General features: G+C 42.4%; 1 protein-coding gene across 1 annotated transcript in view; it reads left to right on the top strand.

Annotated features, from left to right (window-relative positions):
• OSBPL11 (oxysterol binding protein like 11) overlaps window positions 1–26,898 on the top strand; it is a 162,555-nt gene that overhangs the window by 101,993 nt on the left and 33,664 nt on the right. The window contains exons 6-9 of the mRNA XM_060261422.1: window positions 1,090–1,291; window positions 11,413–11,555; window positions 20,465–20,605; window positions 22,923–23,421. Of these exons, the coding sequence (XP_060117405.1) occupies window positions 1,090–1,291; window positions 11,413–11,555; window positions 20,465–20,605; window positions 22,923–23,421 (985 nt within the window). The remainder of the gene's footprint in view (window positions 1–1,089; window positions 1,292–11,412; window positions 11,556–20,464; window positions 20,606–22,922; window positions 23,422–26,898) is intronic.

Here is a 26,898-nt window from a genome sequence, read left to right as displayed (position 1 = left end):
TCATTAGACTTGAGCTGTCATCTTGAGACTCACAAACTAAAAATAGTATATCAGCATGAAGTAATATAAAGATAGTATAAAGAGAAGAATGATTTCAGGCACTCTGGGTGAAAGGATTGTAACAAGCTGGAATGGGACAGTATGAAGTGCTACTAATTTAAGTAACTATAAAACATTATTGCTGTTTGGAGAGTACATGTTTAGCAATAGTTGATGCAGAAAAGGAGCTAGGCATTATAGCTGGAAAATACTATACCAGCATTTGTTCCCACAATGAGAGATGTTTGGTGGTTTCGAATAAGTGTGTGCTAAGGTCTTTATTCTGGAGTACTTGTTCCAAGTGGCAGTATCAAAGGTTCAAAGATGTTGACAATAGGACCATCTGGGTGTTTAGTAAGGCTTCTAATACAGGAAGAGAAGTGTCATCTTTCTTGTATACTGTATGCAGGAATTGAGATTTGCCTTCATAATGCAGTAGCTAGAAATTTACTTTTCCCTCTTGTTAAAACAAAGTGCAGATTGCAAAATCTTGTTACCAAATTTCTTTGTTAGAAACCTAGGTTTCAAATTGTGCTAAGTGCAGCCAAATAGATTCCTGCATCGTCTGAAAATGTGGGGGGAAACTTGCCTGAATTGTTTTCAGCACTGGGATAGAACACCTTGGTGCATCTCTAGTTATGCATCGACTGCATTCAGTTTCTCTTTATTTTCTTTGAATGGAATTGGGCAACCAGTTCTTTCCATTACATAGTAATGCACTGGGGATCAACAGGGAACAAGGCATTCAAGTCTCAGTGAGTTGTACAACCCTCTGGGCAAGCAATAAACATCTAGTTCTCTGATCCTACCAAATAGTATGAGATTCACTACAATAAATAATGCAGTTTTATTTAATATGCTACATGCTTTGGGTACTTGGGAAGTGTTTATGGAATGACAAGTTTTGCATAAATAACCAGGGGTACTCCTTGCTCAACATTACGCAGAGTGACTTTGGAAAATGAGGGGTTTTAGATGAGAATCCAGCTGAAGGTTGAGATAACCACATTTCAGTCTTAAGTGACATTTCATGTTTTGTTTGCTTGTTAGATGATGTCTCAAGCTGAAGGACAACAGAGAGATTTGATAAGAAACATTGAAGACCTTCCTGCCTCTGGTCACCTTTCTTCCTTAGACCAAGACCTTCTGATGCTCAAGGCAACTTCTATGGCAACAATGAACTGCTTAAACGATTGCTTCCACATTCTCCAAATACAGCACGTGTCACAGCAGAAGGGGTCCTTAAGTAGTGGTGGGTGATAGATTGTTCCTTTGTTTTCCTTTAACATAAGAAGAAAAAAGTTGTATCAGTGTGTTCTGTATTTATTGACGAGTCTAGCTCTGGTTTGCCTTTCTTCTGTGGAGGCTATCTTCATGATGGGAATTACATTAAGATGTGCTTGGTTTAGACATAAATCACTGCTGTTTAATTTTGGTTTTGGCATGGATCTGTTTTCACAAAGACTATATCAGTGTACATGCTTTGTCCCTTGCGGAATCCTAGGTTCATCTTCGTGTCTTCTGTGCAGTCCCACATGGGATTGCTTGAAGGCAGGCCTGACACAGAGAGGTTTTCTGGTAGCTTCTAGTTTTTGCAGCTGTGTGGAGAGTGGTAGCTTCTTTTACCACCCAACTGGTCACCTGATGAGGAGAAGGAGGAGCGCTCTTCCCTCTGTCCTTTTTCTACCACCATGGAAGAAGGATGTTCCACAGCTCACTTTTCATTTTTACCTCAGAGATATTTCTTGTAACTTAAAAAAAAAATCCATAAAGAATTTCCTTCTGCCTTTTCTTCAGAGACCAAAGATGGCTCTATTTAAAAAGTGCCATACATATGGCCCCAAATGTTAGTGCCTATTGTATTTAGGGAAAGGCCACAAGACTTCGTATACAACATGCGGAGTCCTCACACCAAAAGCTCATCAGGAACAAGCACTTCATTTAAAAGCAGCTCTATGGGAAAAATCACTCAGGGTTCCTGAGGGAAAGGATTTCCTGCAAAAACAGGCAAAGACTCCTGTGAGAGTGCATTCCCAGACCCATTGTCCAAAATCACATTCAACATGGACTTCTCTGAGCACTATAGAGACAGCTGGGCTGCCACCAAAAAAGTCGAAAAAGAAAGATGATGCAGCTTTCATGTTGACTTCAATGCAACCCCCTGCCTCTGAGACTCACTCAAAATTGCTGCCTAAAGAGTCATTGCATTGGTTGTCATGAGCCCTGATGAGGAGGAGCTGGAAGAGTTAACAGACATGGAAAAGTTGCCAGCCAGTTCCTCAGCTGAACAAACAGCAGCTGACCCATCAATCACTCTCCAGGCACCAGTGTCAGCTGTTGACGATCAATCTCCTCCAAGCTCTCCTCCTCCCATCTCAAGAGTTCGAAGCAGGCTCCGGAAAGAACTTTCAGAGCGAAGACATGAGGCACGCCGATGCTTCAGGTCTCTCAGCCCTGAGTTCTAGCAGAGTCACTGCCACCCAGGGAACAGGCTGATTGAGACTCCCAAATAGCTCCCACCCAGGACCTGGTAACCTTGTGGAAGCAACAAGTCTATTCTCTGGCTTGCATCCACGCTCCTTCTTGATCCTGACCTGCTTGATTTCCTTGGCACCCTGACCTTTTGGCTTTTGGACATTGACTTCTGATTCCGGTTTCTGATTCTGCATTGGTGACCTGACTCCTGCTTGACTTCCTGGACTTTGACCTTGGACTGGCTTTGGACTCCTGCCTGCCTGCACCCTGAGAACATGACAGATTGCCTCCACCACTACACACTCACTCCACAAGATGGATGAGGAGGCAAGTGGAGGCTTTGAACAGCTAGCAGCCTTGCTTACGCATGGTGGCTCATCTGCAACAGGAGCTGCAAGCCGCTGTCGCTGCCCCAAATGCCGGCGCTTCCCCCAGAGAAGTTCGCTGGGAAGGTTGAGGAGCTTCCTGCATTCCTGGCACCGTATATTGAATTACGTGCCAGAGACTTCCCCAACGACAAGACCAAGGTATGCTTCATTGTCACCCTCTTAAAGGGGCAGGCAGCTAAATGGGCTACTCCCTTACTCATAGCCCCATCACCCCTGCTGACTGACTACCAGGGCTTTTTATCATATTTTTATTTTATTTATTTATTTAAGATTTATATCCCGCCCTTCCCACAAGTGGCTCAGGGCGGTGGTGGACATGTGAGATGGTGAAGCACTATTGGAAAATGGTCCATGAACTATCACAGAAAATTATGAAGACACAGATTCAATTCAGACCAGAACTATTTTTTTTTAATATATCAGAGATGAGACACTTGTTGGCGCATATTTGTATAGCAGCCAGGATTCTTCTGGCGCAAAGATGGAAACTTCAGGAGACCCCCACGAGAATGGACTTGGTGGGAGAAATTCTGGAAACAGCGGAGCTGGACTACTTATCCCAGCTGCTGGCTGGGAAATCTAAGGAGGAAGCAAGAAAATACTGGTTGAAATTCTATATTTGGCTAGATACTCAAGACACTTAAGATTCTTTGGTGTGAACTTATATCTCCTTTTCCTTGTATTCTGTACTATAAGATTCTCTTTGTTGGAAATGTCAATTTGAATAGGTATTTTAATAAGAAGACTTACAATATAAAAATATCAAAATATTGATGATGTAAAGTGTGACAATTTATGTATTTTAAGAAAGTGTATTAGATGCAGACTTGTATTTTATGAAAGTATACTATATGCAGACTAAGATTAATTTGTAACGATAATCTCTTATCCCCTTTTACCCCTTTCCCTCAATTTCTAGAAAACGAATAAAACTTTTAAAATTGGAAAGAACTCTAACAGGTTAGTGAGACAAGATCTTTCCTTACAGAACCCATGCTGAGTCTTCCTCAATAACTTTTGTCCCTCAGTGTGCCTACTAATTCTCTCTTTGATAATGGTTTCTACCAACTTTCCTGGTATTGAAGTCAGACTGACTGGCCTGTAATTTCCCAGTTCTCCTCTGGAACCCTTTTTAAAGATGGGGGTGACATTAGCTATCTTTCATTCCTCAGTAACGAAGGCAGATTTCAATGAAAGAGTACATATTTGTGTCAGGAGTTTCTAGCTTAATGCATAAACCATTCAAACCAATGGCTGCCTATGACTGTATTTTTTTCTTCTTACAAATCTGCTTTCTTTGTGGCTATTACATCTGCATACAGGGTCTGTGACCTTTCAGCCTTGAGACACAATGCATCCTTTTTGAAATTTCACCCAGATAAAGTGGTCTTATGACTGAGCATAGAATTTCAACGTAAGGTAATTTTTATATTCCATTTATCTCAGGATATTATATTTCCATTTTTCTCTTAACCTCCACATGATGGCTGAGCAATCAATGCACACGCTAGATGTTAGGGGACATTATTTTTAAAATTTAGATTGTACATCACATTTTAGGAACAGCAAATAACTATCTGTTTCCTTTACTGAACCAAAGAAGAGACAAGCTGCTTCTGCACAAACCCTGTGTAGATGGGTTATAACTGCGATTAAGTTCTTTTATGAGATTGCACATTTCGATTGCCCATTCCCCCTCAAGGCACATTCCATGAAGGCTCAAGTGTCCTCTGCAGCCTTCCAAGCAGTTGTGGACATCACAGAGATCTACAAGGCAGCAATGTCGTCTTCCCCCTCTACATTTATCAAACATTCAGTATTCTATCAGCTTTGATTCTCAGAATGATGCAGCTGTGGGGAAAGCAGTGCTACAGTCAAGAAATGAACTTCCCATGCACAATGTATAAGTGTTTGTATTATTAGTCAGTATCATGTCTAAGTAATGTAAAGATTTGTACCTCTAAGTGTGCTGTGCCAGAAGGCAATTTACTTAATTAGATAGAAGGCTGATTCGTTTCACCTGTATAGTATTCAATTGACAGTAGATCATCTAGATCTTAGTTTTGACAGCAAGTCATCTAGATGTGAGTCGTCTGACAGCTCTAATTAGATCCTGTTTAGGATTGGCTAATGAATTAAACCTGCTAATGGTAACAACTGGAATATAATCTGGTCAGAACCCGCACCAACAGGGAGCTTCTTTATCATCTGGAAGAGGAAAAGGAGCTATGTCCGACTGCATTGTGATGCCTGACCAAAGAGCGTCAAGTGAGTTAAGACTCAGGGTAAGCAGCCAAGAGATAATGTACAGTTAAGTGTAGGAGGTAGTTGGCTAGCTGCCAATAGTCTTTTGTTTTGAGTGTTTCTCTTTTATGTACAGTTATATCTTATGTTTGTTTTATGTCCTTTTATGTTTTCCCTTGCCCTTTTGTAAATAAAGCCATTTATGTTTTTGTACAATTTGATTTAGTGTCTTGCAGATCAGTAACCATTTAAAGCCCATCAGACCATACGAACCCTTAAGGCAACAGTTTGCAAATTATATGTTATTTTCTGTTATTTTTTTCTCCCCTCCCCTCCTAGGTCTGAGAAGACATAGCCCAAATCCCCTTGACCTATCTGACACAAACACTGTTCCATTAGTAGGCCCACACCCATCTCTGTAGTAAGTCAGCATGCTATTCTCCCATGTGGGACTGCACAGAAGACACAAAGGTGAAGACATGGTTGCACTTACCTGTAACTGATATTCATCAAGCATCTTCTGTGCAGACACACATCCCTCCCTCCTTCCCCGCTGTGGGCCACCATACATTTATAGCTGCATGGCAGCAAAACAGGACTGAGGGAAGAGTACTCTCCCTTCCCACTTACCATTTGGACAGGAGGAGAATCTATCACTCTCTGTGAGGGGAGGGAGAACACACTGCTGTAAAATTCTAGAAGCTGTTGTAAAACTTCTCTGCAGCAAGCTTGCTTTCAAGCTGTCCCATGTATGCTATACAGAAGACACTTGATGAATGTCAGTTACAGGTAAGTGCAGCCATTTTTTAAAACTAAATAAATAACTAATTTACTAAGTCTAGGGAGCAAGAGTCCTTTTTGCTAGTTTCTTGTTTTGCAAGTTTTTCTCAATGTACAGTGCTTAATCTCATAAATGTGTATTCAAGAGGATGTTGGGGTCATTGAGAAATTACCATGCAAATAAAAATCATGACTAGATGTGAAAATATAATATGAAGGTGCTAATAGCTAAATAATAATTTTGCAATAAATGATCAGAGGGAATTGTTGCCTGTTAAAATTAATTTAAAATACAGCCCTGACCTGGATAGGCCAGGCTAACCTGATCTTGTCAGATCTCAGAAGCTAAGCAGGATCGGCCTCGGGAGACCTCCAAGGAATGCCAGAGTTGCAATGCAGAGGCAAGCAATGGCAAGCCACTTCTGCACATCCCTTACCTTCACGCCCCACTAGGGGTCACCAAAAGTTAGCATGACTTGATAGCAAAAAAAAAAAAGTGAAGGTAAAAATAATTTAGTTTAAAATACCATAAAAGCGTTGCTTAACATTTGATTTATCCAGAATGCTCTGTTAACTAGCATCACACAGAAGGCAAGTGCCTCCTCCAGGCATCATACCTCTGTGTTGTCAAGGGCTTACTTGCCTCACTCCTGCCTCACCAACCAGTTTGGTGCCTCCAATCATTACTGAGTTTCTGACATGCAGTGCCATTAGGAGATGTCATCTCCAGGTGTTTTCTTCCCTCTCAGACTTTCTTGAGCTGTTGGGAGCCTGCTGTGCTAGAGGGCTCTCAGGCAGGTGGCTCATTTGTGCCTTGGGGGGAAGAGTTGTACCTGGCATGGGACCTATCTCCATGGTGTTCCCATTGCAGCAAAGTTTGGTTGCTGTGGATTCTTGTAGCTAGGGAGCAGGGTAGAGCAATAAGCTTGAGTAACCACAGCACATGAAATTGACCAGCAACCCCCATGTCCCAAGAATGCCAGATAACAAAGATTTTACTGTACTATTTACAGAGAGCATGTTGTAAATAGCTGGGACTTTAATTAGCTCTCATATGTTTCTGGAAAGTAGATTCTGTGCCTGGTAAGCATGTATAAAAAAAAATCCATTATGAGGCTCGTTTGCTCCAAGCAAGATGAGACTACCCCATACATTTTGCTAGAATTAATTTCTTACCTGAAGTATTTATTACAGGGTTTTCTGGGTGGCATTTCTTTGTCTGGTGGGGTATGTGAGGGCACAGTAATTGGACACAAGCAAAAAAATAGTAATAATAGCTCGATTGCATTATCAGTCCTAGAAGCATATAAGAATCTTAATGTGTTATCCTGGAACTCTGGATTTGGGCTTCCATGAGTGAAGTCCACTGTATACTTAAACCATCTGGGTGACAAGTGCTTTTTGATTTGTGGAGGGGGGAAATGGGGTGGGCCAAATTGATTCCTATCCAAAACTAGGTTCTGTTAGGGTTGCCAATCCCCAGGTGGGGGCAGGGGATCTCCCGGTTTGGAGGCCCTCCCCCCGCTTCAGGGTTGTCAGAAAGCGGGGGGAGGGGAGGGAAATGTCTGCTGGGAACTCTTTTATTCCCTATAGAGATTTATTCCTATAGAAAATCATGGAGAATTGATCCGCGGGTATCTGGGGCTCTAGGGGGGGGGCTGTTTTTTGAGGTAGAGGCACCAAATTTTCAGTACAGCATCTAGTGCCTCTCCCCAAAATATCTCCCAAGTTTCAAAACGATTGGACCAGGGGGTCCAATTCTATGAGCCCCAAAAGAAGGTGCCCCTATCCATTATTTCCTATGGAGGGAAGGCATGGAAAAGGTGTGCCGTCCCTTTAAATGTGATGGCCAGAAACTCCCTTTGGAGTTCAATGATGCTTGTCACAGCCTTGATCTTGGCTCCACCCTGAGGTCTCCTGGCTCCTCCCCCAAAGTCTCCTGGCTCCTCCCCCAAAGTCCAAAGATATTTCTTAAATTGGACTTGGCAACCCTAGGCTCTGTTGATCAACAGTTGAAAAAAAAAATAACTAGTTACAATTGGCAGGCTGTTTCTTAACTGCTGAAATGTGAGTGGGCAGTTTATGATTAAGGGGGCAGCTTAAGGACTTCATTCTGGCTCAGTGCAATGGCCTGGTTATGGTCTTGCCAAACTGCAATCATTGCTCATTGCTATTGACTTAAGTTGTTCTTAGGAAAAATAGTGTCTGGTGCAACATAAATTGATAATGCTAAACCAGTCTGCTTCATGCAATCTGGTCATTTCTGGGGTTAGTACAGAGAGCCTCAAATGGCACTTATGACTGATTTGAAAATTAATATTTTTCATCAGTGAGCAAAGCAGAACTCTTTTCATGCACTAATCCTCCTAGGAAAAATAAGTTAAATGTTGTCACAGGAAGGTTCTCATGTTTCTTGCTCTGCATAGTTGCTCATCTTCATGAAAACTTGGTCTTTTAACAGAGACAATTTCATAGAATCATAGAGTTGGAAGGAACCACCAGGGTCATCTAGTCCAACCCCCTGCACAGTATAGGAGCTTCACAAATACCACCCCCTACGCACGCATCCCCAGTGACCTCTGCTTCATTCCCAGAAGATGGCAAAAACCTCCAGGATCCCTTGCAAAGTAGCCTGGAGAAAAATTGCTGACTGTCCCCAAGGTGGCAATCAGCATTTCCCTGTGTGTGTAAGAAAGGACCACAAGAACTAAGCACTGATGCAGCCCTTCCTGCCCTCCTCCCTGCCTAATTCACAGAATCCGTAATATCAAGTAAACTCACCGTGCTAGCAAATTATTATGTCTATTAAATAGTATACAATTCTTTACAGTTTTGTAAATACCTCAGTATTTTACACAACAGCTTTATGGTAACACCAGTGTAACAGACACTTAACTATGGTTACAAACAGTTTTCCAGAAGAGCTGTGATGATGCTATATGAGCATGTGACTTCAATGTGGTTGCAGTGGAGAGCCAGTTTGGTGTAGTGGTTAAGTGTGCGGACTCTTATCTGGGAGAACCGGGTTTGATTCCCCACTCCTCCGCTTGCACCTGCTGGAATGGCCTTGGGTCAGCCATAGCTCTGGCAGAGGTTGTCCTTGAAAGGGCAGCTGCTGTGAGAGCCCTCTCCAGCCCCACCCACCTCACAGGGTGTCTGTTGTGGGGGAGGAAGGGAAAGGAGATTGTGAGCCGCTCTGAGACTTTTCGGAGTGGAGGGTGGGATATAAATCCAATATCTTCATCTACCTCACAGGGTGTCTGTTGTGGGGGGGGGGGGGGAGGAAGGTAAAGGAGATTGTGAGCCGCTCTGAGACTCTTCGGAGTGGAGGGCGGGATAGAAATCCAATATCTTCTTCTTCTTCTGCAGTGCTTGCAAAAATTCAGTATTTGAGAGAATTTTTGCAAGCACTGCAACCACATTGAAGTCACATGCTCATATAGCATCGTCACAGCTCTTCTGGAAAATTGCTTGTAACCGTTGTTAAGTGTCTGTTACACTGGTGTTGTCATAAAGCTGTTGAGTAAAATATTGAGGTAAAGAATTGTATACTATTTAATAGACATAATAATTTGCTAGCACGGTGAGTTTACTTGATATTACGAATTTGTTACTCGCGTGGTTCCAGTATTTGTTATTGTAATTCACAGAATCATCATTGCTGTCAGATGGCCATCTAATCTCTGTTTAAAAACCTCCAAGGAAGGAGAGCCCACCACCTCCTGAGGAAGCTTGTTCCGCTGAGGAACCGCTCTAACTGTCAGGAAGTTCTTCCTAATGTTGAACTGGAAACTCTTTAGATTTAATTTCAAGTGGTTGGTTCTGGTCCTACCTTCTGGAGCAACAGAAAACAATTCTGCACCATGCTCTATATGACAGCCCTTCAAGTACTTGAAGACAGTGATCATATCACCCCTCAGTAGTCTCTCCAGGCTAAACATACCCAGCTCCTTCAACTGCTCTTCATAGGACTTGGCCTCTAGACCCCTCACCATCTTCGTTGCCCTCCTCTGAATATGTTCTAGCTTCTCTATAGCCTTCTTAAATTCTGGTGCCCAAAACTGAACATAATACTCTAGGTGAGGTCTAACCAGAGCAGAGTAAAGCAAATACCATCACTTCACGTGATCTGGACACTATGCTTCTGTTGATACAGCCCAAAATTGCATTTGCTTTTTTAGCAACTGCATCACACTACTGGCTCGTGTTCAGTGTATGGTCCACTAAGACCCCTATATCCTTTTCACACATACTACTGCCAAGAGAGGTCTCCCCCATCCTATAATGCATTGGATTCTTCCTACCTAAATGCAGAATTTTACATTATCCTTGTTAAAATTCATTTTATTTGTTTTAACCCAGTATTCCAGCCTGTCAAGATCATTATTTCACTTAAGTTGAAATCACTAGATTTTAAGATCATTACTTCACTTAATTCGTATTTGCTATTTACACTTGAAATGTGCCCCTCCTTTTAAGTAGTTTTTAATATGTCTGGTTTTGTGTGAGTAAAATCCATTAAGACAATTTTTCGCTCTCACTGCAGCAATTATTTTCATGCAATATACTGAAATGGCAAGTAATGTATATGCAGAATAGAAAAAAATGTTTAAATGCTTTTTAAAATACTGTGTTGTTATATTCTCATTGCTGAGATTTGCCTACACTTCAGCAATTTTGTGAAGAACTGCTGTTTGAACTTCTTGGAGTTACTTGGAGAGCCTAATAGCTGAGCTTAAAATGTCGCCCTGTAGGCAGAAGATGCCAAGTTATCAGTAGTGTTTATGTTCCAGCCTCTCTGTTCTTTTATTCGTGTGTGTCTTTTAATAGGACTTTATTAGAGTCTACACACAGTAGCCTTCCAGCATAGAATGGAATGTTTTCATTATTGATGAGGAATTGTATCCATTCTGATAAACTAGCGTGGAGGGGGTGTAACTGGAGACACCTGAATCATTAAATGAACGCATGGCTGTTTTCGAAAATGCTGCTGCCTCTTATTTTCAAGCAACTCTTTATTCAGAAGGGGCACGCCATATTTTCAGCCATATTTTATTTCCTCCACCTCAGCAAAATCTGTTGCTTCTAGATCCACTAATTCAATTTGTGGGGGTGCCCCTGCCTTTTGACTACTTAATGTTATTGCTAGATGTCGGTGCAGCAACCTGTCTGAGGGGATTACATAACCACCCAGTCTTATTGAGTTCTTTAGTTGGCATCTAATTACACCTTTCATAATACCTTCTTCTCCTCCAGACCAAGGTGGTATATGTCACCCTTTCCCAATCACAGGCCTTATTCTAATGGTCATGCCAGGTGTTCTCCTGCACCATCCTCTTTTTGTTGCTGCTGAGCAAATTTAGTTACTTTTTGTTTTTTGGGGGGGGAGGAAGGAAGCTACTTTATGACACTTATCTTTTAAAAACAAAGCAACTGGGCTCCTTGAATATGAGCAAATTTCAGTGCAAACCCTCTTTTGCTTCAGGGACAACAATCAGCTGGTTGGAACCAAAGATTTCCCTGCCAAACTTCAAAAATGGAGCAGATGAAAATTTCACAACAGAGCAAAACAAGGCATCATCTGTCGGAGAGGAGCAATCCATTTCAGGTTTCAGTCAACTCACCATGGTAAGGCTATGTGAAAGTCATGCTTCTATGGCTATGTGGGGGTTTGCATCTTTATTGAGGCAGGGGCACTTTTATTTAAGAAAATCATGTTTTCTGTGCTTATGTTGAGTTGAGGGTAAATATTTCCCTTTGAGTAAATTTGTTTTAGGTCTTAAAATCGCGGCTATGTAAGTGGAATGCCTCAGATGGCTTATAGCCACCTGAATATGTATTGAATTATATTCAAAGATATTTGAAGCCCAACCCTCCCCGCAGAGAGGCAGGACCCTGTGGCACCCAGACATTGCCATCTGCTAAAAGATGAGTTTATGGAACAGAGAAAAGAACAGTCTAGGAGCAGGATATAGTGACCCACAGACAGAAGGCATAAGGAGCTAGAACGTACCATGTCTTGATGGTAGCAGACAACATTTTTGTGCTCAGGTGTTTTCTGTGTACCTTGCTAGTTGTCTTTATTTAATGGTTGCAAAAAGATTGGGTTTGTGTATCTGTGGCCTCATTTTGACTGTCGTAATTTGGATATATTTCAGAATTACATTTGTTATATATTGTACTTTAAAGCTTTTTTAAATGCAACTTTTGGAATGAATAGAACAAATAAGGATGTAATCAAATTGTTTGATGAGATGAAACCAGACAACATGAAGCCTAGTCCAACATAAATCTTGTTTACTAAATGGGGACTATTTTATAGCCTTTTGCTATATTTTCCTCCCTCCCTCTTCCTTTCTCTCTCTGCCATTATTATGTACTGATTCTGGGAACAAGCAGTCACCAGAGAAACGCTCTGAGTTTCTGTACTATGGTATAAATGTGACTGTTCTTGCAACTATAAACAACTGCAGTTCCATAGGAACACAACTGGCTGCTATGGAATTGTATACAACTTCAAGATCTTTTTGTTCTGCTCTCAAAGTGTTAAGATCATGGATCTTCCTCTTTCCCACCCACGCCCTCAGTTTTTTAATCCCAGTAAAGTTGATCCTCAGCTCTCACATGGAGTAATGTAATATACTATTTAATATCTACATGAAGCTGCTGGGAGATGTCATCAGGAGGTTTGGGCTGCTGTGTTGCCAAGATGCCTGTGACACGCAGCTTTAACTCTTTCCCGCCATATTCCAAGGATGATGGTGATGTTCTGTAAACTGGTGCCAAAGCCAATAATGGGCTTGGTGGGGGTGGACAAGCTGAAACTGACTGACAACCCAGAGATGTTCTGGGTTAGAAGAATGGCAGACCAGGGACTTCAGATCTCTCCTGCCTTGGATGGGGTTATTCTCCCATTGAAAAGCCAGGCTGGAAGCTTAGGAATGCTACTCAGCACAGCAGCGATCTTTGAAAATCAGGTAGCTGTGGTAATCTGAAGTGCTTTTGCCTAGTTTTGGCTGGTGTGTCAGCTGTGTCCATTCTTGGGTCAATCAGACCCAGTGAACCACACTTTGTGGAGAGCCAGTTTGGTGTAGTGGTTAAGTGTGCGGACTCTTATCTGGGAGAACCGGGTTTGATTCCCCACTCCTCCACTTGCACCTGCTAGCATGGCCTTGGGTCAGCCATAGCTCTGGCAGACGTTGTCCTTGAAAGGGCAGCTGCTGTGAGAGCCCTCTCCAGCCCCACCCACCTCACAGGGTGACTGTTGTGGGGGGAGAAGATAAAGGAGATTGTGAGCCGCTCTGAGACTCTTCGGAGTGGAGGGCGGGATATAAATCCAATATCCTCCTCCTCCTCCTCCTTCTTCTTCTTCTTCTTCTTCTTCTTCTTCTTCTTCTTCTTCTTCTTCTTCTTCTTCTTCTTCTTCTTCTTCTTCTTCTTCTTCTTCTTCTTCTTCTTCTTCTTCTTCTTCTTCTTCTTCTTCTTCTTCTTCTTCTTCTTCTTCTTCTTCTTCTTCTTCTTCTTCTTCTTCTTCTTCTTCTTCTTCTTCTTCTTCTTCTTCTTCTTCTTCATCTTCTTCTTCTTCTTCTCTTCTTCTTCTTCTTCTTCTTCTTCTTCTTCTTCTTCTTCTTCTTCTTCTTCTTCTTCTTCTTCTTCTTCTTCTTCTTCTTTCTTCTTCTTCTTCTCTTCCTTCTTCTTCTTCTTCTTCTTCTTCTTCTTCTTCTTCTTCTTCTTCTTCTTCTTCTTCTTCTTCTTCTTCTTCTTCTTCTTCTTCTTCTTCTTCTTCTTCTTCTTCTTCTTCTTCTTCTTCTTCTTCTTCTTCTTCTTCTTCTTCTTCTTCTTTTCTTCTTCTTCTTCTTCTTCTTATTCTTCTTCCTTCTTCTTCTCTTCTTCTTCTTCTTCTTCTTCTTCTTCTTCTTCTTCTTCTTCTTCTTCTTCTTCTTCATATTGCAGTATGCCCTAATTTGGGCTACCCTTGAAGAGTGTTCAGATACTGCAGCTAGTGCAAAATGCTGTGACTAGACTGTTGCTCAGGCCAGCTATTGAGAGTATGTGACCCTGGTGACTGAACTGGCTACAATCAAAGCCCAATTCAAAGTGTTGTTTTTGCCCTTTAAAGCCCTACGTGGCTTGGGACCAGGGTCTCTGAACGGCTGTCTTCTCCCAGGAATTTAGATCACAGGGATAGGCCCATCCTGACTGCCCTACCAATGAAAGAAGTTTGTTTGGAGGGTACTCAAGAGAGGGTCTTCTCAATGGCAGCCCCACAATTATGGAACAACCTTCACAGGGAGGTGCACTGCTGATCTTTAGGAGGCAGCTGAAGATGGTTTTATTTGGGGTTGTATTTGATTAAAGCGGCCCTAAATTGTGATTTTAAATTTTGACTTTGTTTTCATATAATTTTATTAATGATAAATATTGTAAGTGGCCTTGAACTTCTTAAAGAAGAAAGACAGCTATTTAATAGCTTGTAGGTCAGGAGGCTGCAGTAGGGAGGGGGCAAGATCAGTCTATTCTTCCTCTTCCATCAGCAGAGCTACACGGGTAGAAGAGGCAGCAAAGGTAGTTGTGTTCCTTTCTTCTTCCTTGCTAAAACCTCCTAACCCACAGTCCCCCCCCCCCCCACACACACACACATGTGGGTCCCAGGTCTCCAGGAAACAAGTTTCACAGGATTGGAGAGCCAGTTTGGTGTAGTGGTTAAGTGTGCGGACTCTTATCTGGGAGAACCGGGTTTGATTCCCCACTCCTCCACTTGCACCTGCTAGCATGGCCGTGGGTCAGCCGTAGCTCTGGCAGAGGTTGTCCTTGAAAGGGCAGCTGCTGGGAGAGCCCTCTCAGCCCCACCCGCCTCACAGGGTGTCTGTTGTGGGGGAGGAAGGGAAAGGAGATTGTGAGCCGCTCTGGGACTCTTCGGAGTGGAGGGCGGGGATATAAATCCAATATCTTCATCTACCTCACAGGGTGTTTGTTGTGGGGGAGGAAGGTAAAGGAGATTGTGAGCCGCTCTGGGACTCTTCGGAGTGGAGGGCGGGATATAAATCCAATATCCTTCTTCTTCTTCTTCTTCTTCTTCTTCTTCTTCTTCTGCTAGAGTAATGGGAAACTAGGAAAGATTCGCAGTCATTGGCATCTCTTGTGGACTGATCACAGTCTCAAACCCAGATGGTGCACCACAAAAATGTTTGATGGACTGAATCTAGCTGACTCAAAGCAAAGACAAGCAATATGCAAAACAAAATCCGCAAAATAAATTCAGGATAATTAGCTAGTGTGAATTGCAAGGAAATTTCATCATAGTCTGATATGGTGATGAGTTAGATGAAAGTGAGCCTGCAAATGCTGCTTGGTGGCTGTGGAGGAAGCTGGGAATGTTTCCCTTGATCCTGTGTATCAGGGCATACAGACTATAAACATTAATACATAATACCCCATTCATGACGTAGCTCACTTTTAAAATCACCTTGGCCAAAACCTTGTAGAGCATGGAGCATTTTTTTTTGCCTAATACCTTGCATTGGGTGGCCTTTGATCTTGAACCAGTGTTGCTTATCCTGTCCAAATAATACAAGTTCAGTTGACTTTTCCAGAACCATGCCAAATTGGTGTTCTTTTTCTTTTTATAGTAGAAGTCCTCATTGCCAAGTGGCTTGTGAAATTTGACTTCTCTGTCTTGACATTTAGCCTACCTTCGCCTAATATAGTTTAGGCCAGGGGTGTCTGGAGGCTGAATCAGGCCCCTGGAGGGCTCCTATCAGGCCCCCGAGCAACTGGTTGTCATCTGCTTCCTTCTCCTTCTCTCTTGCTTCCTTCTGCATAACAGCTTGCTATGCAAGGCTTGATCAATTACACAGGAGCTACAGAGGAAAACCTCTATTTTTTCCATTGGCTGAGGCTCCTCCCTTGGGGAGGAAGGGAGGAGGCAGAATTTGTTTTTCCAGACACTCTCAATCGCACAGCACAGCTATTGAGCCAAGCATCTCTTCCTTCTGTTGACTGAGGCTCCCCTCCCCCCAGTCCCTTGGGCAAGGAAGGAAAGAGCCAGCGCTTCCTTTGCCCAGTTCCCTGGAACCCATGGGAGAAATACAAAGAAAGCACATTTAAGACTAACGAGTGGTAACGTTTTAAGCATGTTTTAGTTGTGTTTGTCTGTGTCCTTTATAAGGTTTAAGCTACCTAATCTTGAATAGGTACACACATGGCCTGGCCTGACATGGCCCAGCCCAACTCTACAAGGCCCAGTCCAACAAGTTCTCATTCATGTCAGATCCGGCCCTCATAACAAATGAGTTCTACGCCCCTGGTTTACGCCATATTATTACACTCACTGTAATGTTTGGTCCAGAGCAGGGGTGGCTAAACTGTGGCTCAGGAGCCACGTGTGGCTCTTTCACACATATTGTGTGGCTCTCGAAGCCCCCACCGTCCTGTTGGCCAGCTTGGAGAAGCCATTAATCTCTTTAAATCATTTCACCAAGTGAAACCAGCCAGCAGCTTGGAGAATAGATTTAAGGTTAAAGTTGCTTTCTTTCCATCTCTTCCACCATCTATTTGCCTGCCTTGTGGCTGTCAAACATCTGATGTTTGTATCTTGCAGCCTTCAGACGTCTGACATTTGTTCTATGTGGCTCTTATGTTAAGCAAGTTTGAGCACCCCTGGTCCAGAGCCTCCAATTACTTAGGAGAAATTGCAGTTTCTTCTGAGTAGATTACTTGCCAATCCTGAAGTCAGATACTCTGTGTCACATAGATTAAAACTATTAATTTTTTTCTCCAATAGGTCAATAAATCTCAACTTTTCTGCAGAGTAGATCTATTAGTGAGTTATCTCACAGTAAGGAACATTTATCATGCCAGTTAAACAGTAGTGCTGTATAACTCCAGAGCAGGTGGATTAATATCAGAGCTGTGCTCGTTTCCAGTGTCCTGTGGAACTAGAGGCATGAAACCAATACACTGCCCGAGGAAGGTCTAGAGTGTCATATGTTGCCATGTGTACTTCTTGAGACCAGGAAAAGCACAGGTGAATTTCTAAACGCTACTTCTGGTTCTTTCACTGTTGGTTCATCTGTAATACCAACCCATGATTTGGTGCTTCATGAATGAATCCTGGATCCATGTGCTTTCCCCTCCCCAGTGAAGCTCACTTGTATTCCTAGTTTGAAAACAAAATTCAAGCTACAGTTTATCAGTTTGAGTATTAATATTGTGTGCATATATCAACTTATTTATACATCTCAAATAAATACAATTCATTTTTTGCTTGTTACCTTCTACAAATGAATACTAACAACAAATAAATAAACCCCTTTCTCTTTCTCTTATTTCCTTTCACCCAATCTCCGTACCACTTTTCCTAATTCTTATTCTAATCATAATTATATTCTTTCCTTTGTTTCCAAAACTTCTTTACTTCTTCACGGACTTCCATCTTTTCATACTTAATTTTTAAAACTTTAACTATCTTCTCTCATGCCTGCAAAAGAAAGCTGGACAGGGTGACCTCCAGAACTGGGTGCTGCAGAAAAATCTCTACAGTTGGAGGTCTGGGGGGGGGGGCACACCTACCACCTCCTTGCTACTCCGTTAGCTTTAACAATTCATTTCCCATTTTCCATTCCCATTTATCATATATTTATCCTATCTTCTGTATATACATATTCTCCCATTAATACTCAAGAAAACATAATTTCCCGATTCAAAACATACTTTCCCAATTCAAACTCTTCCAGACTTTAGTTTAATTACACCATTAGTTCCTTGCCAGATGCCTCATTATAGGCAGTAAAAGTTTGATTTCCCATATTGACCACTGGATAACCTAGTGGTAACCATCTATATAGAATCCCTTTGTCACGAAGAATCTTTGTTGTTCCTCTCAATCTCCTCCTTGCATTAATTACTTCAGCTGGGATATCAGGAAATAAAAAAAACTGTCATGTCTTCAAGGCACAGTCCCTGTTTTTCCCTGGCAATTTTAAAAAGTTTGTTCTTCATCTGTAGTTGTTTAAATTCAACAACAATGTCTGGGGAAACATTATCAGGAGGCTTTTTGGAAATATTTAATCGGAAGGCATTGGTGACAATCTCTTGGGAAGGCTCTGCTCCTTCTGTGAGAAGAATCTGACTCAGCCATCTATTTAAAGCTGTACTAAGGTTTTCCAAAATTTACAGATATTCCATGAAGTTTGGCCTTTCTTTCTCTTAATTTTATCTCCTGGAGTATAAACTTATTTTTGGCCAAAGTCCTTAAAGTTTTTCAAATCCTCTGCTGTCTTTTTTGCCATCTGATATGCAGCTTCAACTTTCTTATCCGTAGTTTTCAGCGCTGCAGTGAGTTCATCCAATTTCTTATTAATTGGTTGGATTGACTGTTTGAGAAGTCCAAGTTCCTTTTTTAATTGTCCAACTTCTCTACTAAAAGACCTTAAATCACTCTTAATTTCGTTCTTTATCTCTGTAAGGATATTATAGCATTGGAAAAAGTCCAGAAAAGGGCAACTAAAATGATTAAAGGTTTGGAACACTTTCCCTATGAAGAAAGGTTAAAACGCTTGGGGCTCTTTAGCTTGGAGAAACGTCGACTGCGGGGTGACATGATAGAGGTCTACAAGATTATGCATGGGATGGAGAAAGTAGAGAAAGAAGTACTTTTCTCCCTTTCTCACAATACAAGAACTCATGGGCACTCAATGAAATTGCTGAGCAGTCAAGTTAAAATGGATAGAAGGAAGTACTTCTTCACCCATAGGGTGATTAACATGTGGAATTCACTGCCACAGGAGGTGGTGGCAGCTACAAGCATAGCCAACTTCAAGAGGGGGTTAGATAAAAATATGGAGCAGAGGTTCATCAGTGGCTGTTAGCCACAGTGTGTGTGTGTGTGTGTGTATTGGCCACTGTGTGACACAGAGTGTTGGATTGGATGGGCCACTGGCCTGATCCAACATGGCTTCTCTTATGTTCTTAAGGGCATGCAGTATCTCAGTCTGTTCACTTTGGGGAGGATTACTCCCTTCGGCCACCATTTCCTCTAATAGAGAAGTCTCCTAGTCAGAATCTTCAGATTCTAAGTCAGTTTTACCCTTTCTGGAAGGTCTATAGGGAGGGTATTTAGTACCTTTTTTGCTCTAGTCTTTCCCATGCTTGACTTTGATGTTCTTTCCAGAATTGGCTGTGTTTTCTGGGAGTAGTTGTTAATCTTCTGCAGGAATAGCAGGAGCATAGGAGGGATGCAACTGGCCTGAAGCTCAGTCACCATGCCCCCTACAGTTTATCAGATTGAATGTAACAACAAACTATGGTTTGTGCTAAATCAGGAATCACTAATTGACTTGTAATAAGTAGGGCTGTGCAGGGCAAGCAAACAAAAGGCTATGTGTTTTATCAGTTTGGAAATCTGAGATACAGAAAATAGCTTCAAAGAATCATCAAATTGAAATCGCATCAGAACAAAAAATAAAGCTGATGGTGCTGAGCTGCAATTAATGTTAATTTTTTCCATGCTCCCTATTACTAAAAGGGAAGGCATATGTCTTTTAGAGTCCTAAAGAGCTTCTCAGCTCAGATGCCATGCAAATTTATAGTTTAATTAAAATTAGAATAGTTTTAATTAAAGTAAGGATTTATCTGATCACTGTTAGTGATAGTTAAGGAGCCATCAAACCAGGATCTGATTACCACAGCTTGATGACAGTTAATCTTGATATAGGCTGAGATACCAATTATATGTCAGTGTGGAAGATTAGGTGATAAAACCAATATTTGTTGAGGCAAGTCAGGATTCAAATTGTTGTTAGCTGAAGTAACCATAGTTAAAATAAACGATGGTTAAATAGTTCAAATAAACACGGTATCCTGTTATGTCTTACCAAGCCATAGTCTCTTTTTCCATCAGATTTTCAGGAGAAAGCCAATATATAATAATAATAATAATAATAAATTTTATTTGTATCCCGCCCTCCCCGCCTAGGCAGGCTCAGGGCGGCTAACAACAAGTTCAGTAAAATTATACAATATATAATAAGTTTAAAACAGCATTTAAATTATACAATAATTTAAAACAACAATATCTTTGCTGCATATATGTACAGTGGATTTGTTCTTCATTTTCATCAATTACCATATAGATGTTGACTTTATTTTCAGTTGAAACTTAAGTTGGTAAAGTGATTATTAAACCGGACTATTAAGTGGCTTGATTAATTTTATGTCCATGAGCCAGCAATGAAGCCATCAGATGAAGAGCAAAAAGCTCTTTGGCCACTCCACTATATGGCCCAGACCCCAATCCATTGATGAAAAGTTTTTATATCTTTGGTGTTTGAATGGTTTGTTCATTAATTCGTTTCTACATAAATCACTTTGGAAACATTTGAGTTGAAAAGTGATATATAAACTCCATAAATAAGTAATAAATAGGTAAATAATAATTTCTCAGGCAGCATTTGTTGGGATGTTTGTGTGCAGTAGCAATGGAGAAGGGCCAAACATGAATGATTTGAAGTGTTACTGACTTTTTGAAATTTGCATAGGAGCCCGAGGAAATAAACCCTGATGAAGAAGTGGAAGATACCTGTGATAATAAAGAAGACGACCTTGGTGCTGTGGAAGAGCAGCGCAGTGTTATTTTGCATCTCCTCTCTCAGCTAAAGCTGGGCATGGATTTAACAAGAGTAAGTGATGCCACTGTGGATGGCTTTCGTGATGGAGCCTGACCAGCCGTAGCTGGTTTTGTCGAGAGAGAATTCCATTTGGGCATTTGCCACCATGTTAGCAAAAGGACCAGCTTGCACGTTATACATCAGCCAATATATTTGCCAGCTTTTTGAATACACCATGTGTCTCTTGCATTTAATTATACAACATCTATTTTGCATTTACATTATTTTTGGTATAAGAAAGTAAGCCAATTCCTGGCCAGTGCATGGGAGTAGGCGAGGTAGACCGCTGCCTGGGGCGCCATCACCAGGTGCCCCCTTCCCCCACCCCGTTGCTCTTAGCTGACCCGGGAAGCTGAGTGGTGGGACAGTGTGTTGGCGTGTGCTCTCCTCTGAACCCAGCTGCCCTTGCAAGAGAAGCCAGGCGTCAAGCATCGATATTTCGAAATAATCCAGCTTTTGTTTTAAACCAAAGACTTGTTTTATTGAAACTCTATGACTTGCTCCATAGACAGATACGTTGGAAGTAATACTGGATATGCAACTGTATAGGCTAGTTCGAAAGGCAGGGTTACAGATAACTTCAAAAAAATAGTATAAAGGTGCAAATGGGGATGAAGGTTCAAAGGATACTTCCTACTATCTCTTTATGACTAAGGAATGCTCACATCTCCATTTCTCACACGTTACCTGCTAGCTGATAAGGCATGGCGGTGTGAACGTGGGGGAGAGGCACTTTACACTGCTTTAGTGCAAGGTTACTCTACACATCCTGAGGAGAGAAGATCTTATTATGCACCCACGGGGGGCGGGGGGGAAGGAGAAGTGAGAAATGAGAAGGGGGAAGGGAGGAAGGAGAGGAGAGGTATGGATAAACCAGCTTTTAGAAATAGCATGCTTGACACCAGGCTTGGAGGAAAAGATCTGCACAGTGCACTAACGGAGGCGCTCCAAGACTGCTCAGCCTCGGACTGCCTCCAAGAGCACACTGCGCAGGCGCAACTCACCTGGAGTCCACCTACCTCTCCCCTGCTGCACCACCACACCTGCCCTCTCCATGGGCAGGGGTGTGGAGGGGATCAGGGTAGGTTCCGGCCTGGGGCACTCGAGGCCACGGCACCGGCCTGAGCCAATTTCACACTTATTCAATAGCAGCAGTGATGATGCTCAGTCTTTTCCGAATACTTGTTGCTTTATGCTGAGCTGGGGGGAATGTTCCTTCATTAGTCACTGTCAAGACATTTGTGTAAAACTCAAAATCATCTTTTTTTTCTGAAATGGATGTTGATTTAGTGCATTGGAACCAGTTTCTAATTTTTTTTTTACTGTTTTATTCTTATCATGTATGAACCCATGTGCACGACACTCCTTACATGTTTTCTCCATGAAACATTATTTGGTTTTACTGAGATAACATGTGAAACACTTTGAAATTTAAAAGCACTATATAAAATGCTGACTAGCGTATATTATTACCGCACACATGATATCTAGGCTGTGTTGTTCCATCTTTGAAACACACACCCCTACACCTCTGTGCTCCTCTACTCCCGTTACTTCTTTTCGGAGGCAAACCTGCCTGATTAATTTTCTGTTTCAACAGTAGCTGTCTCCCAGCCTCAGTTTCCCTGTTATAAAGGTAGTTTGGCTACCTAACAAGGGGCTGTACCGTAAACATGTTTAACCATATCATAGAAGCTGAAGATAATGAAGCAGTACCTTTAAAATATGGTCGTGGTATCTGTTTGGAGAGGAGCCCCGTGAGCATAGTGGTAAGTTGCAGTACTGCAGTCCAGCTCTGCTCATGACCTGAGTTCAATCCCAGTGGAAGCTGGATTCAGGGAGCCAGCTCAAGGTTGACTCGACCTTCCATCCTTCCAAGGTTGGTAAAATGAGTCCCCAGCTTGCTGGGGATAAGGTGTAGATGACTGAGGAAGGCAATGGCAAACCACCCTGTAAAAAGTCTGCCAAGAAAACATCGTGAAGAAATGTCACTCCAAAGTTGGAAATGACTGGTGCTTGCACAGGTGACTACCTTTACCTTTTTATCTGTTTGGAGAAGCCCTGGAACTTTCACTCACTGATGATTTGACTAGTCTTTATGGACAGGATCCAGATGAAATTTTCCATCAGCACAATGGGACTTTCCTGTCTCTCTGCTTTCAGTGCATTAGATGCTGTTCATGGGGAACAGGGTACCCTAAGGACAGACATGACAGGGAATTGGTGGAAATTTTGAATTTAATCTAAATGCATCCTAATGGCTTCTTAAAACCCTCCAACTTTTATTGATGAATAATATTCACACTTGCTGTTTCTCTTTTAATTTCAGGTGGTTCTTCCTACTTTTATTTTAGAGAAACGCTCATTACTCGAAATGTATGCAGACTTCATGTCCCATCCCGACTTGTTCCTTGCAATTGCGAATGGCTCTAGCCCCGAGGAGAGGATGATCCGTTTTGTTGAGTATTACCTCACTTCCTTTCATGAAGGTCGGAAAGGGGCAATTGCAAAAAAGCCTTACAATCCAATTATTGGGGAGACCTTTCACTGCTCATGGAAAATGGCTAAGAGCCAAGTACCATCTGACACAAACAGCAACTCTTCGTCTCATTCCTTGTCCGAGCAAATGACTGTCTTGGAAGAGCCACAGGGCCAAGCAGAGTCAGGCTGTTACACAGTCAAATTTGTAGCAGAACAAGTGTCCCATCATCCTCCAGTCTCAGGGTTTTATGCTGAATGTGCAGAGAGAAAAATGTGTGTTAATGCCCATGTCTGGACAAAAAGTAAATTCCTTGGGATGTCAATAGGAGTTACAATGGTCGGTGAAGGTAAGTGGGAAATAATGCAATTAAGCAACTCCTTGTTTTTGTAACATATGAACTGAAAGTTCATGGCTGTCTAACATGAAAGTTGGTACAAAGCAAGTTCTGGTTCATAATCTTTGTACAAACAATTCAGATTAACTTCACATTTGGTCAAGCCTGTTCCAACATTTTTAAAAGCTAGTTTTAACCCTTTTTTTAGAGCATCCAGAGCAGGGGTGTCAAAACATTCAACCCTATCAGGCTCCTATCAGGTTCCTGAGCAACTGACTGTCATCTACTTCCTTCTCCCTCTCTCTTGCTTCCTTCTGCATAACAGTTTGCTTTGCAAGGCTTGCTCAATCACACAGGAGCTACAGAGCAAAGCTTCTATTTTCTCCATTGGCTGAGGCTCCTCCCTTTGGGAGGAAGGGAAGAGAGGCAGAGCTCGCTTTGCTAGGCTGTCTGAATCACACAGCAGAGCTATTGAGCAAAGTCTCCCTTCTATTAGCTGAGGCTCCTCCCCCCCAGTCCCCTGGGGAAGAAAGGAAAGAGTCACACCTTTTCCTGTTACATTCAGCCTTGCAGTGTTTAGCATCAGTGTGTGCATGTGGTGTGATCTGTCTGGTTTTGTTTTGGTATGCCATAGAGTATGTGCCTCAAGGCGGCCACTTTCTGTAGGGGAAGTGTTCTGACTTCAGCTTCCATCTCCACCCTCCCTCCAGCTTCTACCTAGAGAAAGTACAGTCTTTCTCCACAGTGGGGACCAAAACAGGAGGGAAGCAAACTCAGCAGGATATTAAATGACACAGAGTCCGCCCTGCGGATAGCTATTTTCTCCAGGGCAACTGATTTCTGCCATCTGTAGAGCAGTTGTAATTCTGACTGGAGATTGGCAACTTGGAGATTGCCAGGAGATTGGCAGCAGTGGTTCCCCAGAAGGGAATGGCTGGTTCGGAGGGTGGAGTCTATGGCATTGTACCTTTCTGAGGTCACACGCCTTCTCAAAGCCTGCATTTTCCATGCTCTACTCCTCAAATCTCAGGAATTTCCCAACCTGGAGTTAGCAACCCTATCTCCTTCCCAGCTAACCACCAGCCTACCTTTGTCTGCCTCTCTGACTTCAGCTTTCCATCTCCTCCCCCCTCCCTGCAGCCTCTACCTAGGAAAAGGACAGTCCTCCACAGTGGGGACCAAAGCAGCTGACAGCATTCTCCTCTCTCCCTTTTGAGATCTGCACAACAACCCTGTGAAGTAGGTTAGGCTGAAAGTCTGTGACTGGTCCAAAATCACTGTGCAGCAAGAACCTGGGTCTGGCAGACACTGCTGTGAAGCACTAACTTCTATGCCACACTGGCTTAGTGGGGCTGCTGCTGAACAGTAGCAAGCAGCCAGACCTAGCTGAGTCATGCCAGTCAGATGGCATCAAGTTACTCAGAGGGTGCTTGCAGGTCTAGGGTAGCCAACCCTCCAGGTGGAGCCTGACGATCTCTTGGTATCACATCTGAACTCCAGACAACAGATATCTCTCCCCTTGGAGAAAATAACTGCTTTGGAGGGTGGACTCTGAGGCATTATGATCATCTGAGGTCTCTCCTCTCCCCAAACTCTGGCTTCCATAGACTCCACCACAAAATCTCCAGGAATTTCCCAACCTGGAGCTGGAAACTTTAGTCAGGACTGGCCCCAATGAGTTCTCCCTCAAAGGCCAAAATAGGCCTGGAAAGGGCCTCCTGAAAGGCCCGCCTTTTACTGACAGAACCAAGCTTGGAATACCATAGTTGTCTAGCAACAGCCACTGAGGGAAAAGTTAGATGTCAGCAACAGGAGTTGCCTGTACTGAAGTTTTGAGCACAAGTCCATCAGTGGAGAGAAATATCTTGGGGTCGTGGTAGATAACTCACTGAAAATGTCGAGACAGTGTGCAGCTGCAATAAAAAAGGCCAGCGCTATGCTGGGAATTATAAGGAAGAGAATTGAAAACAAATCAGCCAGTATCATAATGCCACGGTATAAATCGATGGTGCGGCCACAATTGGAGTACTGTGTACAATTCTGGTCACCACACCTCAAAAAAAGATATTATACCATTGGGAAAAGTGCAGAAAACGGCAACTAGAATGATTAAAGGGTTGGGACATATGGACATATGAAGCTGCCTTATACTGAATCAGACCCTTGGTCCATCAAAGTCAGTATTGTCTACTCAGACTGGCAGCGGCTCTCCAGGGTCTCAAGCTGAGGTTTTTCACACCTATTTGCCTGGACCCTTTTTTGGAGATGCCAGGGATTGAACCTGGGACCTTCTGCTTACCAAGCAGATGCTCTACCACTGAGCCATCGTCCCTCCCCAACACTTTCGCTATGAAGAAAGGTTAAAACACTTGGGGCTCTTAGCTTGGAGAAATGTCAACTGAGGGGTGACCACTCTAATCTGAATAACTTCAGACCCATAAACTTGCTTTCTGTTATAGGCAAGCTATATGCCAAACACTTTCTGGCCAAACTCACTTTGTGTATGTCACATCATAAAATCTTAGGACCTGAACAGATAGTGTTCTGCAAAGGAAAGTCCACCCTGGATCATTGTGCCGTATTATCCCATCTAATAGCCAAATATTCCATAAGAGCTAAACAGGAATTATATGCTGCCTTTTTAGACTTAAAAGGGGCTTTTGATACAGTAGATAGGAACCTCCTATGGCCCAAACTTGTTCAGCTTAAAATACTTCTTTTAATCTTAAAAGCTTAAAATACTTCTTTTAATCGATAAAATACTTTTTTTAATCATCAAAAAACTTTGGACGTCTAATACTTGCCAGATCAAATGCTCCCTGACTGGACAGCTAGCCTCCGAGATTCCCGTCGATAAAGGTGTTAAGCAAGGTTGCATTTTAGTCCCCTCCTTGTTCAGCCTTTTTCTTAATGACCTAGCTGTGCACCTAACAGACTCAGACTGTCATAGCCCCAAACTTGGAGCAATCCATGTCCCTTTATTACTCTTGCAGATGACACTGCTTTTATCCTGTTCCAGAGTAGGTCTAAGGCGGTTGTTGTCTCGATGTGCAGCTTTTCTCACAAATAATAAGCTCCAGATGAACTATGAAAAATCTAAAATTGTAATTTTCTCCCAGAGAAGGAGCGCCTTTCACTGGTCCATCGTGGGGGAAAGGATAGAACAATTTAAGCATTTTAAATATTTAGACATTAATTTCCAGAATAATGCGTCTTGGTCTGTGCATCGTGACTATGCTATGAAAATTGTGAATGTTAGCGTGTCAGCCATAGTACAGTTTTTCTATGGCAGAAGCAATCAATTTGTGCCAGTGTCCATAAAGATCTTTAAGACCGAAGTGATTCCACAATTACTTAAAAAAAAAATTCTTCAAATATATTAGAAGTAGGAAACCAGCCAGGGAGGCAGTGGGGCCCTTGGATGACCATGGGGTAAAAGGATTACTGAAGGAGGATAGGGAAATGGCTGAGAAGCTAAATGAATTTTTT

The sequence above is a fragment of the Heteronotia binoei genome, chromosome 21 (assembly GCF_032191835.1).
Source record: "Heteronotia binoei isolate CCM8104 ecotype False Entrance Well chromosome 21, APGP_CSIRO_Hbin_v1, whole genome shotgun sequence".
NCBI lineage: Eukaryota > Metazoa > Chordata > Lepidosauria > Squamata > Gekkonidae > Heteronotia > Heteronotia binoei.
The sequence above is the reverse complement of the archived record's forward strand: the minus strand, read 5'-3'. Positions and strand labels throughout refer to the sequence as shown.